The following is a 14,579-nucleotide window of genomic DNA, read 5'->3' as shown; positions in this document are numbered from 1 at the left end:
TTCACAGTCAAGGAACCTTATGTATTTATGTCAACAAACAACTTCCTCTTCATGGGTGACGGGACACAACTGTGAATCTTATCGTCATCATTTTCTTCACGAAATGGTTTTGCCTTCGAAGATTTCATCTCTCTTTGTTGTTGATCATTTGTCATCTTTAGACGATCAAAAGAAGATGTTGAAGGTCGATCTTTCTTCGATGTGGAGATACTCAGCCTTTTGAAAGTTGAAGTTCGAGTGTAAATAAACGTTGGACATTGGTTTTCCTCTTCTTTCGTGGCCATACTCAATCTTTGAAAGACCGAAGATCGAGTCGTTGAAGGCTTGATACGATCAAAGACAGAGGTCCTTTGATTAATTTCATTTGAATTGTTGACTTCTTTAGAAGATCAATAATTGTTGTCGACTTCTACTATGCTGGCAGCATGACATGCAGTGACTTCAAGTATTTCTTCTGGATGATCCTCAAGGAAACTTCTTGGGAGGAATTCTGCCAAAGTTATCGATCGTCGAAGTTGGAGGAAGTCCTCATCTTTTCCTTTTATGGGCTTAGGATTCCACATCTTCTTGTTCCTTCTTCCTTTCTTTTTATAGGAGATGCTTCCTTTTGCATACTTTTGATGGAATCGCGACTCCTTTTGAATGGAATTTGGTTGTCTCCCTTTTTTGACGAGTGACTGTTATCCATCCTTCGCCATCATCTTTACCATGCGCTTCTTTATTTTGGGAGTTTATCGTCACGATCCTTTGTTGGAATAGAACAAGTATAGGTGCAGAAGTCCCAAATTAAATCAAGTTTTTTCTTTGATCATCAAGTTGTGTTAATGGCGGAACATTTGAAGTCATCTCGATCGCAACATGATTCGTCTGAGCTACTTCATCAATATCTAGCTCGATCTTCTTTTCACGAGCCAACTTTAGAATTAGCTCTTTCAACACGAAACACTTTTCAACAGGGTGACTAATGACCCGATGATACTTGCAATAGTTAGGATCATCCACTTTTTCTGCTTGTTCTGGTCGTTTGCATTCTGGCAACTGAATAAGTTGGTTCTCTAGCAACTGCTCTAACATGTCTGCAACATCAGAGTCAGGAAATGGATAAACTTTTTCCTGTCTTTCTTTAAGAGTTGACTGTCGCTTTTCATCGTCATCATGCTTTCTTTCAATTTTTGTTTCTTTTCTTTTAGAGAAAGATTTCAAAGGAGTTGCATGAACAACCATTGACTCTTTTATGACACTATTTGCAATCTTTTTAGTGTCATCAAGTTCATTCTTGTCACTCCTCGATTTTGGAATCAAGAAATCTTTTGCTCCTCTATTGGCGATACTCAATTCCATATCATGGGCACGAGTCGCCAACTCTTCGAATGTGCGAGGTTTTATTCCCTGTAAAATATAAAGAAGTCCCCAATGCATGCCTTGGGTGCACATCTCCACTGCAGACAGTTCGGTGAGTCGATCCTTACAGTCAAGACTCAGAGCTCTCCATCGGTTGATGTAGTTGATGACTAGTTCTCCCTTTTGTTGTCTTGTGTTTGTCAACTCCATCATGCTGACGATACGTCGGGTGCTATAGAAACGGTTGAGAAAGTCCCTCTCAAGTTGCTCCCAATTATCAATGGATTCAGGCTCCAGATCGATGTACCAGTCGAAGGCATTTCCTTTGAGAGTTCGAACGAACTGTTTGACCAATAAATCTCCTCGCGTACCAGCAGTTTCACATGTTTCGATGAAGTGAGCAACATGTTGTTTTGGGTTGCCTTTTCCATCAAATTGTTGGAACTTGGGAGGTTGGTATCCATTCGGCATTCTGAGATTGTCGATCCTCTTCGTATATGGTTTGGAGTACAAGGAGAAAGTTTGAGCAGGTCCACCATATTGCGTTTTGATGGAGCTTGCAATCATCTCCTGTAATTGTTGAACAGACAACGATGCAATTGAGGTCGAATTTTGTGGTTGACTTTCTTGCATAACTGCCTTCCCTTTGTCAGTATTCTTGACAATATGTTTATGACTTGATTCAGCAGCATCACGACTTTCAATGTGATTCTTTAGAAATGCAATCTCATAATCCCTTTCTTCCACCACCTTCATGAGCATGTTCACCTTCTTTTCAAGCTCTGCCATTCTATTTTCACTTGTATCCACGTTAGTTACCATAACTGACATTATATTTGGGTGAGACATTTCCTCACTTGAGGGTTTAGAGGACGAGTAGTGTTCGTCAATCGCATGATTTTCTTTGATTACAATTCCACCTTTTGGTGGCTTGGAGATTTGCTCCCAAATATTCTTTGCAACTTCAAAAGGTGGCATATCTTCAAATGACTGAATCTCCCTTGAACGGCTACGAGTGTTTGGCCGTTTGCCGATGTCACTGAGAGCTTTGGAAGTGTTGCCTTGAGATGTTATGATTTGGATGTTCTTCAAAAAGAGAAAGAGATGAAAGGTAGAGATGGTCCCACCGGGCGTGCCAAATTGTTCACACGAGATTTCAGGAGAAATTTAATTCGTGGAATCGAACTTTGTATTGATTTATGTATTGCGGATACAATCTCTAACATTTACTCCTTTGATTCTTTCTCTCGGATACAAAAAGTAAAATTTAAAACTTCGTGGTCTTTGATCTGAAGTTGTAACTACAAGTCAATTCAAGCTTCAATCTTCTGGAATTCAAGGAAAGTTTGATCTCCCAAGTCTTCGATCTTTCAGAAGGTTGATTTTGAGGTTGATGATAACTTGCACGTCTTGAGAGTCTTCAGAAGTTTTTGTCTTCAATTCTTCAGAGCTTTGATTCTTCTCTCCAATCCAAGGTGCCCTCAAGATGAATGAGAAGGTCTCTATATTTATAGAGAATCTCGATGGGCTTTAGGTGGGCTTGGGCCCATTTGCTTGTTGGGCGGGCTTAGGCCTGGGCCCATCTGCTTGTTGGGTTTGGGCCTGGACCCATCTGCTTGTTGGGCTTGAGCTTGGACCTGTTTTCTTGACAGGCTTGGGCTCGGACCCATTTGCTCGATCGATTTGGGCTTGGATCCATTTGCTTGGTGGGCTCGAACTCGGCCCACTTATTTGCGCAAGCTCGGGTCCATTATTTCTTTGGCGCAATTTTTTTTAGGGCCTTGAACTAGGTTGGGTATGAGAAAACTTGACTACCCAAATCCAATCAAATTATAATTATCTCAATTTTGCTGTGATGACGTGGCGTGATTTAATTGGTCAAAATTTCCTGTTCAACAGCCTACAATAAAAAAATACCAAAATTTTTTTTCTTCTTCTTTATATATGTATTCCAACCAGACAAATAAGACTAAAATATGAAAGGACATATATTATATAACCTTAAATTTTGTACTTCGTGTTCTAGTTACCTTTGCAATAAAATATCATCCAAAACATAGATTTAAAAAATGAGTTTTCTAACTCTATGTATGTATTGAATGCAATCCATCAACGTTAAGTCAAAATTCAAGATCTATATATATATAAAATAAAATATTATAATAGATAGGAAAGAATTTTCACTTAGAAACAGAAACTTCTAAAAGACAAGGAATGATATCATGTTAAAGTATTATAAAAACTAAAACATTAAAAAATGTCATTTTAAAAATTAAAAAATTAAATAAATGGGAAAAAAAAGTATTATAAATATTATTAATTAAATGTTTGTGTGTCAAAATGTTACGTGTCACTTCTTCTTTATATCCCATATATATTGTATGTGTCTTGAATATATATCCCATATATATTGTATGTGTCTTGAATATACTAACATTTACAGAAGAATGTATATTGTAGTATTTATGTAATTAATCATATGCTTGTCAAATTGCTCATAACTAATGACAGCTACAAATTCTAAAAAAAGTAAAATGAAATGAAAAAATTAATTTTGTCCAAATTGATAGGTAAAAGCTTTCGATAAGAATAATTCTAATTCTAATGACATTTATGAAAGGATATTTATAAAAATAGCAACAAAAAAAAATCTATACGATAATAGGATTCATGTTACTATATTTTTTAAATTGCAAAGATAGTAAATTTAAAAGTAGATAGTGCTTCTGATAACTGTATTATATATCTAAATTTTTTTGTCGTATGATGTAATTTTTCTTTATGAAATATAAAGGTTGAGAAAACTTTCCATGTAAAAATCTCCAAAAAAAAAAAAAAAAGAAAGAAAAAAAAATCATAGCAGAAGTTCATAAATCTAATTTTTTAAGGCCAAGCACCCTAAAGAGTTTAACTATATCATTAAACAACTAAATATAAGAACATATGTATTATAATGATATATGTAACTGGCCAAGCACCTTTCGTCTTTGTACACAATTATCTTCTATAAAACAATTATAGGATTCGTGGATCTTTGGTTATCAACAAATATTACTATGACATGTTATATAATAATATGTTATTATTGTAAGCCATCGTTAATAAATGCTATTTTAATTTTTGTGATTTGGAAAAATGTTTGGCACGAATTTTAAGGTGGAAATGGAGCAATAAATAGGAGAAAAGAAATATTGAAATGCGTGAATAAGAAAGGAGTGATGGTGATTATTAGTTATTAGAAGTCAATTTCAAGTGAGACGTAACCAAACCCATTCTTTTATGGTCCATAAGTCTCAAACGCTAAACACATAGACGTTGATATTTGAACCGAAGGTGGCGACTCTCAATTCCTCATAACCTTTTTATCGCTTCCACATACAAAAATTGAAAAAATGTTTCAATTATTATTCCCAACAAACACCGACACAAAATTACAAATATATATACATAATTTATATATATTTATCAAATGTGTTTTTGTGTATTGAATGCTCCACACCTTTTTAATGGGTTCCACTCTCCAAAATCCAATGTTTTCTCTATCTTCAACTGTGTCATTGTAAGTCGGGAAGTTAACAAGAAAGAACCAAAAAGGTAATGAAGTTAACAATGACAAATTTTATTTCAGGGGAGCTGCTTCTTCTAGTTGGTATAATGGATAAATGTCTAATCAAATCACATAACTTTTTAACAACTTTGGATTAAGATGTTTCGTTTATCCATATGATCAGTATTAAGCATAGTAGTAGAAAATTATTTTTTTAAAAGTGTCATTTCTTCAAACTTTGTTTCCTTTTTATATTATTAAACTAATTGATTAGGATTACATAACTCTTTTCCATTTTACTAATTTTAAACGTTATTTGTTATTGAAATTTATGTCCATGTATTGATGAATAAATCTTTTGTTAAATCTCAAACTCCACTCTACAAAGAATATTCATGTTTAGAAATAAACATTTTATTTAACACAAAGTTATCCTACACAAATTACTTACCAAAATAGAATCTAACCAAATTATAATTCCTAAATTAGTTGAGTTTAAATTAAAACATAAGTTAGATAAAATGTTGAATTTGAATAAAATTTGTAGGTTTAATCAAATTTTCATCCTAAATAAAATTCATAGGTTTAAACCAAAATTTGAATGGAACCTTTGTATTAGATTTGGGCACATTCCTAACTTCATCACAAATTTGTCTTTTTAAAAAGATATTAAGAACTAAATTCAAATTATCTATTGTTGATTTCAACTTCAATGTTGAGTAAAATTGAAAATGAATGATACAACAAGTAATGGTGAAGACAATTTTGAAAAAAAATCAATTTTTTTTATTGAAATTTTTAATTAACATACTCAGGTTATTTTTAAATATAAAAAAATGAATAAAAATATATTTTTTAAAATTAAAAAAAAAAAAAAAAAAAAAAGTAAAACTTTAAATTCCTTCAGAACTATTTAATTATTTTGTCAATTTTATTGACCACTTTCCTTAAAACTATTTGATTATTCAAAATTAATCAAACATTTGATTTTTTTTTTTTTTTTATAATTTAAACATGAATTAAAAGTTATTTTAAATCATTAAAACAATAATTAGAATAGGATAAAAATTGATTAACAAAGATTTTATAGAATAAGGAAGATAGAAGAAATAGAGAATAGTTAGGTGGTGAATTTATAAGAAGGGTTCGCATAAAACAATGTAATATGAAACGGTGATGAATAGAGGGAGTTAATTGGATACTAAATAGAGAGATGTATGATATGAGGAAGAAGAGGAGGGGAGGAAATGAATAATATTTTTGGGGGATGTGTGGATGTTAGAGGACCCACATTCCATTAAATGATGATTGGATTGTAAAAGGGAAAACTAAATGATGGTAATTAACTTAAAAAAAATAAAATGAAAAGGAAATGGATGGGATAGGAAGTCAGAAGATAAGCACGAATGTTACATAAAATTTAAAATTACATAGACCTGGTTCGCACCCCAATGATATATCATCAAAGCGGTCGTCGGTGCCCCTTTTATTGTTTTCAAAACCATAAAGCTTATTATTATAATTTTATCACCCTCTTTATTTTGATATCAAGGCCATAAGGGTTCGTGCATCCACTCCTCTCCCCACCATCATTTATCATATAATTTTATTCCTTATAATAAAATCATACGTGTTAAAAAAAAAAAAAAAATTTAATAAAAGTTTTAAATAGGTGAACCAAAATTGTTCTATAGATAGATGCACTTAGTTCGTTTGTTTTTGTGATAAAAAGAATGATAAGAAAATAGGAATAGCATATAGGTTAGATTTGGTGTTTTAATTTTAGGTCTTATAAAGAAATTAAGCAATTCGGTAAAGTGGGGATTTGGAGGATCAATTGGTCAAATTTCATTTGATGTAACAAATTATCATTGCCTACATTGCTTCTATATAATCTTCTCATCTCTCCTCAACCACTTCTCCTCCCATTCATTCCTAACACCCATTTATTCTCTTTCATTTTATTACCTTTCATTTTTCTATGTAAATTCTTTCCTCTTTTTTTTTTTTTTTTCTTTCATATCACATATTTATTTTAGTGTAAATGCAATCTCCCATCTTCCCTTTTTCTTTCAAATGAATAAATTCCATTCCCATCGTAGTGAACCAAATATTATTACTACCTTTTCTCTTTTAAATTTTGAAAAAAAATTACGAAGATTTATGTTCAAAGTAAATACTATAATACTATCTTAGAAATAGTTAAAAATTTGTTGTCTTCGATCACTTAATTAGGTGAATGAGGCAAATTTGACTTATTAAGTTAAAGATGATTATCTGCATTCACGTATTAGAGATTTTTAGTGATTTTAAAATTAAAATCTCGAAAATTTGTTCTCAAAATATTTGAAAGTTTAGAGATGGAGATGAAAATGAGACGAAAGTTAATGAACTAAAACCTCGTTTAGGTCACCTAATTCTCTTTCTAGCTAGTCTTTATTACTTGGGTCATTTATAAACATATTTATAACAGTACTCTTTTTTTGTCATACGAGGAAAATATTTTCCCAAAAGTAGTAAACATCTCAACATCTCTAAAAGTGTTAGAGAGAAGGTTTGAAATACCATTCTAAGATGTTTAATTTAAAAAACAAGTTATATTAGAAAAAAAAATAGAATGTTTGGTAACCAGTTTTTAAAGTTTATTTTAAATAATCTTCGCTAAAAGAATTTAAATAATAAAGAGTTTCTTAAAACACATTTTTTTCCCAAGTCAATTCAACTATATCCTTAATTTACTACAATGACAAGATATTAATTATACAATTTTGGACATATAATATTTTAAATATTTGATAATTATGATAGGTAACAATTTTAAGAATAATATAGCAAAGTATATCAATGAAAGACTTTTACTTTTGATAGACTCTCGTGGTTTGTCAGACAAATATTTTCAATAGTTTATCAATTGGATAAAGTTTGACAAATTTGGTTATATTTATAATTTTTTAAAAATATTGTTATATATACTAAATATTTAAAATCTAGTTTATATTATTTTTAATATGAAGAAAAATAGAGTAAAAATAAGTAATTTTGGGTTGGGCCGAAAATAAAGAAATGGAAAGGAAGGCGCCTAGTTATGGGGGAGCAGGGCCTACACAAAGTCACCTACTATGCCACATCGGTGGCGTGGGCCCATTCACCAAACCCAAATATTGCCTTCGCTGATGTCCCTACCGCACCGCCATCCTCTTCCCTTTACTTTCCACTTTATCTAACAGTGACCAACCCTTCTGATTTCCAATAGTGTTTGAACCTATCTCACTCCATTCATCATCTTTGTGTATTTCATTTCACTACCTACTTACAAATACAAAATTATAATTCTTTTTTCCTTCTAACAATGTCCAAAATACAGTTTTAACCAATTAATACACTTTCCTACAACAGACATGGGTTTGTGTTTGGAGTGTTGATTCTTTCAATCTAATAGAAAATAGTAGTAAAGATTGTAGTGCAAAAAGGAATTTCAAATGATAACACTATCATACTTAGAGTTACAAATAAGCTAGGTCACTCCACCAACTTTAGGTCTGGTGCCAAACAACTCCTTAAAAGAAGGGAAAAAAATATCATGGTTAAGAAAAAGATTTGGATCTTTTTTTCCTAAGGATAGATGAAGATGGTTAGGACTTGCACCAAATATTATTGAATTGATAAAAACAGAAGGTGGGCAATTTTAGGAGCATTGCAAAACCGCGTTGTTGACAGTGCCACCAAAAAGAAGATATCTCACCTATCCTCGTCTAAGTTTAATGGAATGGGCTTTCGTAGGATCCTTCCTCTGCTTTTTGGATTTAAAACACCTTCCTTTCTCTCTATAAATTACACTCAAAATCCCATCATTCATTCATCCTTTCATTCATTCACAAATGGCTTCCCCTATTATGTTTCTCACTCTTCTTTTCTCTGCAGCTTCCCTAATTGCCATCTCTTCGGCTAACTTCAACCAAGATTTTCAAATCACTTGGGGAGATGGTCGAGCCAAGATTCTCAACAATGGTGAACTTCTAACTCTGTCCCTTGACAAGGCCTCTGGCTCTGGCTTCCAGTCTCAAAACGAATACTTGTTTGGAAAGATCGATATGCAACTCAAGCTTGTGGCTGGCAATTCTGCTGGCACTGTCACTGCTTATTATGTAATTAACACTATTTCGTTGCTTCCACTTTCAAAATCTTGGTGATTTTGTTATTGCTAATAATGACTTTTTTGTTATTGTTGTTGTTGTTGCAGTTGTCTTCTAAAGGATCTACATGGGATGAGATTGACTTTGAGTTCTTGGGGAATTTGACTGGTGATCCTTACACTCTTCATACCAATGTGTTTAGCCAAGGCAAAGGCAATAGAGAACAACAGTTCCATCTTTGGTTTGACCCCACTGCTGATTTCCACACCTATTCCATTCTTTGGAACCCCAATCGTATTGTGTTCGTAACCATCATCTTATGTTTATCTTTTGTCTATTATAAACTCTTCTTCCCTTGTTCCTGTTCGACTACTGCCAACTCTTTTATGAATTCGATTCTTATGTTTGATACGGTCCATTAGGTCGATTATTATAATTAGTGTTTATTATAATTCATCTTTTTTGGTATGAGTTATATTAATATAATAATTCTTTTATAGTATAAGTTATATTACCATGTGTTTTTGGGTGTATATTAGTATGACGAAAATAATATAAAGACAATAACAAAGATGCAAAATAGGATGGATAATATATAGTAAATCAAGTAATTAAAATAATTAAAATAATAATACTTTAGTAGTTTATTATAGGACAAACTATTATAGTCTACTCCATCTACTTAGAAATAGGTTCCAACATTCTTTTTGTTTAAGCTCTTAGATCAATTATTATTTAGCATAGTATCACAACATGTAGTCCAAGAAGATGTATTCAGTCTTCACACCTTGTTTTCTTTACCATTAATATTAATTTTTACTTACCAGTTAATTCGAGTCCAAATCTAAGAGTTGTGTTAGAAGATGCAATGCCTAATCTTTTTAGAATAACAAATCTAAGTATATAATTAAAGAATTACACAAGTAGCAAAATGTATTGGTTGTAAACTTCTTTAAAAGAAAACAAATTGCTTTGCTAACATTTTTTTAGTTTGATATTAAGCCTTTGGCTCAATAGGTAATGATTTAACGCCTTCATTTTCTGATCGACACATTTATCAGATTTTCTGTGGACGGAACTCCGATAAGAGAATTCAAGAACTGGGAATCGAACGGCGTGCCATTTCCCAAGGACCAGCCAATGAGAATATACTCGAGCTTATGGAACGCGGACGATTGGGCAACGAGAGGAGGGCTGGTGAAGACGGACTGGACAAAGGCTCCTTTCACTGCTTCCTACAAAAACTTCAAAGCCGAAGCCTGCGTTTTATCCGGGGGGCAATCTTCTTGCAGCCCCTCGGCGCCGGCGGGGTCAAGGAACTCATGGCTGTCCGAAGAGATGGACTCTGTAAGTCAGGAGAGACTAAAATGGGTGCAAAAGAACTATATGATTTACAACTATTGTACGGACACCAGGAGGTTTCCTCAGGGCCTCCCTACAGAATGCAAGTTACCATAGTCATAGGGACCAACAACAACACAGGGCTACACTACTCTTTCTATTATTTTGCCTTTTTGGGTTTCCTCTACATTTTATTTTATTGATTTTTTTTTTCCTTTGGTTATGACTTTATGTAATGTAATGTGTGTTTGGTATGTATTTATTTATATATATAACTAAGTTTCTCTTAGTTAGTTTAATGAAGGTGGTGTTATCAAAAAGGTGTTAGTTCCAAATATTTTAATCAAGCTCAAAATGCAGTAAATATATATAATAGATGCAAAAGAATCTCTCTCTCTATATATAAATTTAGATCTAATGACTTATACACTATATTACTAATAATAGCCTATCAATAATTAATAGAGTATATTATTAATAAATTTTATTATATTCGTAATTTTTTTGAAATATTGTTATACATTAAATGTAGTTTTAAAAGTGTCACTTATTCTAATTACCATTATCAAAATTACATGTCTTGTATTAATTTTATGTAGATAAATCGACTATTTTTCTATTTTAACAAGTTGATGAAAAAAATTGAATTCCAAATCTGGCAATGGAAGGTGTAGGCTTGTAGACTTCAATTAGGTAAGCTATACATTCAAGTTGACTACAATAATAACACTACTTTCTAGTTCAATAAGTGAAACATCGAATTATTTGAATTTCTAATATCTTAATCGATAATGTATTTTTTTTGGAAAATGACCCATAATACAACCAACCATATGATGAATGGTGAGCTCATTACTTTTGTCTAAAAAATGTCACATGAAGAACTATTAATACCTTTAAAATACTTTACTAAAGTTAAGATGAAGCGATCAAAATACTTTACCAGAGTTAAAATGAAGCGATCGTGTCTATAAATAATACATAATAGTAATAAAGAGTAAAGAAAGAAACACAATGGCAAAAAAAAAAATACATGTATCTTTCAATAGAAAAATTGTGTGAATCATTTCTTCACTAATATTTTGTCATTTGTGTAAATATTTTGTGATTTTTTATTATATTTGGAAAGACCCCTTTCAAACTATAGACTCCATCTTCTATTATATTAATGTAACAACTCTCAGTTAAAGAAGTACCATAATAGTTATCATGATCGCATCCAAGCAACTACAACCAATGTATGGTAAAAAGTTTTTTGCAACTTCTCCACAAAAACTCATAAAATTTGTCACACAAATTAAGCTATATTCAAAAGCTAGTTAAGTATCTATTAGAAAAGCAACGTGGATACATGTTTTTTAACTTGAGACAATATAGATAACATTGAGAAGTTCACACCTTCGCTTATTGGTTGATTAACAGTCGCATGCGACGTTAAGGACGTTGTCCTCTTGATTCTATAACATGTTATGACTTACCTACACACTACTTGATAGAAAGTAGCTTTAGATGTGACATTATGTTTGGTAGTTTAAATTTTTTTGCAATATCCAATTGGAATAAAAAGAGTCAATAAGATATTATATTGACTAAATAAACATTTTTACAATTTGAAAATATTTTAAATTATCGGAAAAGGTAGGACGTGATAAAGTAATAATGATATATATTTCTATATACCGACAATTCCAATGGTCGAAGAGAGTGGCAAATTTGGCAAAGGGCAGATTACAGCTGGTGTCTTCAGTAACCTTCATCCTTCATCACTAAAACCGCATCTTTTTTCTCCTTTACAGCTTCTTCACCTCTTCCCAAGGCTTTCTTTCCACCCACCATTTTCCTCTTCTTTCTCAATTCCCCACAATTCTTTATTCATATCAAATTGACACTTTTCACACAGAAAAAATGACAAGCAACATACGTGGTTTGTTGATAATTTGTTAGTTATATTAGTAGAGAGAACGTATTAAAAATTAAATATCTTATCACTAAAATCGGATAATTTGTATAGTGTACTTCTTTAAACATAAAGTCCTAATAATTAACAAATACAGGAGTGAAACTTTCCTACTTCATTGTTTGTAGCTTCCAATGACAAAGTTAGTTAAAGCATTCTTTTTTTCTTTTTTTCTTTTGGTTTTGTTGCCTCCAAATTTCCAATATAAAATCCCCATTTCCCAACTCTAATTCTTACTGCATTCCTTCATCATGATGACAACTTCTCTTTTGCTGAATTTTCTAATTTCTCTGACCTTTCTCATGTTTTCCTCTGCTTCTAACTTCTTCCAGGACTTCGATATCACATGGGGAGATGGGCGAGCCAAGATTCTTGAGAATGGTGAGCTTTTGACTCTCTCACTTGATAAGGCATCTGGGTCTGGTTTTCAGTCCAAAAGTGAGTATTTGTTTGGTAAAATTGATATGCAGTTGAAGCTTGTCCCTCGTAACTCTGCTGGCACTGTCACTGCCTACTATGTAACTTCACTTTTCACTTCTCCATTTTGGGTTCTTCCTTCTTTTATTTTTCTTGAATTTGTTGAAGCATTTTGATTGTTCTGTTGTTACTGTTTGCAGCTTTCCTCAGAAGGGTCGATGTGGGATGAGATTGATTTTGAGTTTTTGGGTAACTTGAGTGGGGAACCTTACATTCTTCATACCAATGTCTATAGCCAAGGCAAAGGTGATAAAGAACAGCAATTCTATCTTTGGTTTGATCCCACTGCTGATTTTCATACCTATTCTATTCTTTGGAACCCCCAACGAATTATGTAAGCACTACACCAACAACCCTTCTTCTTTTCTGTTCTTATAAACAAATTATAATATCATCCAAACGAAAAAAAAAAGCTCAGCATATAAAAACTAACGAATTTATGTTATCTTCATATGACAATTTTATTCACTCTGTAATTAGAATAAATTGCATTTCTTATGAAAACAAAACCTCAACAAGAGTCATGAACTATGCATTGTAAAAACAAATCAAACTTGAAGAAATTTAAATATTATGAAAACGGAGAAAAATGCTTATAAAAAAATTTGAAACCAGTTTGAAGAATGGATATATTTATAGACTAATTCATGATCGTTCGAAAAGTTTTGTACCTTCTTCAAGTTGGTTAAAATTTGAAGAGATGTATTCATTCATGAAAAATGCAACTCATCAAATTAAAGAATGCAAGCCTAATATTTCCAACGGAGTTTCATCTCCTAGCAAAAAAACCACCTACTAATTTTGCAAGCAGAGAAATAACATAGAAAACAATAGAATTAAAAACAGAAACATTACATTGAAAATCTAGAAAAAGAACACAAACCATATTAAAAAGTTAATACAACCACACTAAAACTTCATACTAAATGCATAAGCTTTTTATTATAGTGTTTAGAATCCATATCCAAACACTTCATACGAGTAACAACTACTTTTTTAACATTTTGCCAATATCCAACGCCCGTGATAATTGATGCTTCAGCTTCTCAGTGGATGACACCCCAATTAGAGAGTTCAACAACTCAGAATCAATTGGTGTTCCCTTTCCAAAGAAACAACCAATGAGGATATACTCTAGCTTGTGGAATGCTGATAATTGGGCCACAAGAGGTGGGCTTGTGAAGACAGATTGGACCCAAGCCCCATTTGAAGCTTCCTATAGGAACTTCAGTGTTGAAAGTGATTGTGTTTGGTCTTCTGAGTCATCTTCTTGCACTTCCGTTTCATCTTCTTCATCCACATCTGACCAATGGATTTCGCAAGACCTTAATACAATAAATCAAAAAAGGCTGAAATGGGTGCAAGATAATTACATGATTTATAATTACTGCACTGATTTCAAGAGATTTCCACAGGGCTTACCGCCTGAATGTACTCCCTGTCCCTCTACCACCTAAGACAAAGAAAGTAACCGTTTTTTAGCTTCAAAGTCATCCAGTGGCCACTCTTGTTTACATAATTTCATTGATTCGAGTTGTTCCGAGAGTTGAAAGTGAAACTTTATACAGCAGAATTTCTATGTCACTGCTTCTCCTGCACTGTTCTGTTCTAGATCTTAATCTTCGTATGAAATTCATAAAAGAAAAGAAACAAAGAGCAAAATTTCATTTTCTAAAATTTCTTTTTAATTTAGCCTATAAAGTAGGATAGAAACTGCAAACTGGAGTTGTTTATGGCCTACGAAAGCATTAAAATATGTGATAAGGAATAATGGAATTGATTT

General features: G+C 32.3%; 2 protein-coding genes across 2 annotated transcripts; both read left to right on the top strand.

Moving 5' to 3' along the window:
- The first annotated feature begins 8,746 nt into the window (after window positions 1–8,746).
- Window positions 8,747–10,682, top strand: XTH3 (probable xyloglucan endotransglucosylase/hydrolase protein 23). The gene is given in 3 exon segments (NM_001297514.1): window positions 8,747–9,033; window positions 9,129–9,322; window positions 10,083–10,682. Coding segments are annotated over 3 exon segments (858 nt in total). The 5' UTR covers window positions 8,747–8,766; the 3' UTR covers window positions 10,480–10,682.
- A 1,795-nt stretch (window positions 10,683–12,477) lies between these two features.
- LOC103494281 (xyloglucan endotransglucosylase/hydrolase protein 22-like) lies at window positions 12,478–14,341 on the top strand. Its single transcript, XM_008455401.3, has 3 exons — window positions 12,478–12,837; window positions 12,937–13,130; window positions 13,839–14,341. Exons 1-3 carry the CDS (start codon window positions 12,571–12,573, stop codon window positions 14,251–14,253), a joined length of 876 nt encoding a protein of 291 aa, XP_008453623.1. The 5' UTR covers window positions 12,478–12,570; the 3' UTR covers window positions 14,254–14,341.
- The last annotated feature ends 238 nt before the right edge of the window (window positions 14,342–14,579 follow it).

This window comes from Cucumis melo, chromosome 2 (assembly GCF_025177605.1).
Source record: "Cucumis melo cultivar AY chromosome 2, USDA_Cmelo_AY_1.0, whole genome shotgun sequence".
Taxonomy (NCBI): Eukaryota; Viridiplantae; Streptophyta; class Magnoliopsida; order Cucurbitales; family Cucurbitaceae; genus Cucumis; species Cucumis melo.
The sequence above is the reverse complement of the archived record's forward strand: the minus strand, read 5'-3'. Positions and strand labels throughout refer to the sequence as shown.

Bases quoted from the DNA above. Each gene is read 5' to 3' on its own strand.
- LOC103494281 (XM_008455401.3), top strand. From the start codon at position 12,571: ATGATGACAACTTCTCTTTTGCTGAATTTTCTAATTTCTCTGACCTTT. The intron at 12,838-12,936 runs GTAACTTCACTT...TACTGTTTGCAG, and splicing joins GCACTGTCACTGCCTACTAT to CTTTCCTCAGAAGGGTCGAT. The intron at 13,131-13,838 runs GTAAGCACTACA...TTGATGCTTCAG, and splicing joins TGGAACCCCCAACGAATTAT to CTTCTCAGTGGATGACACCC.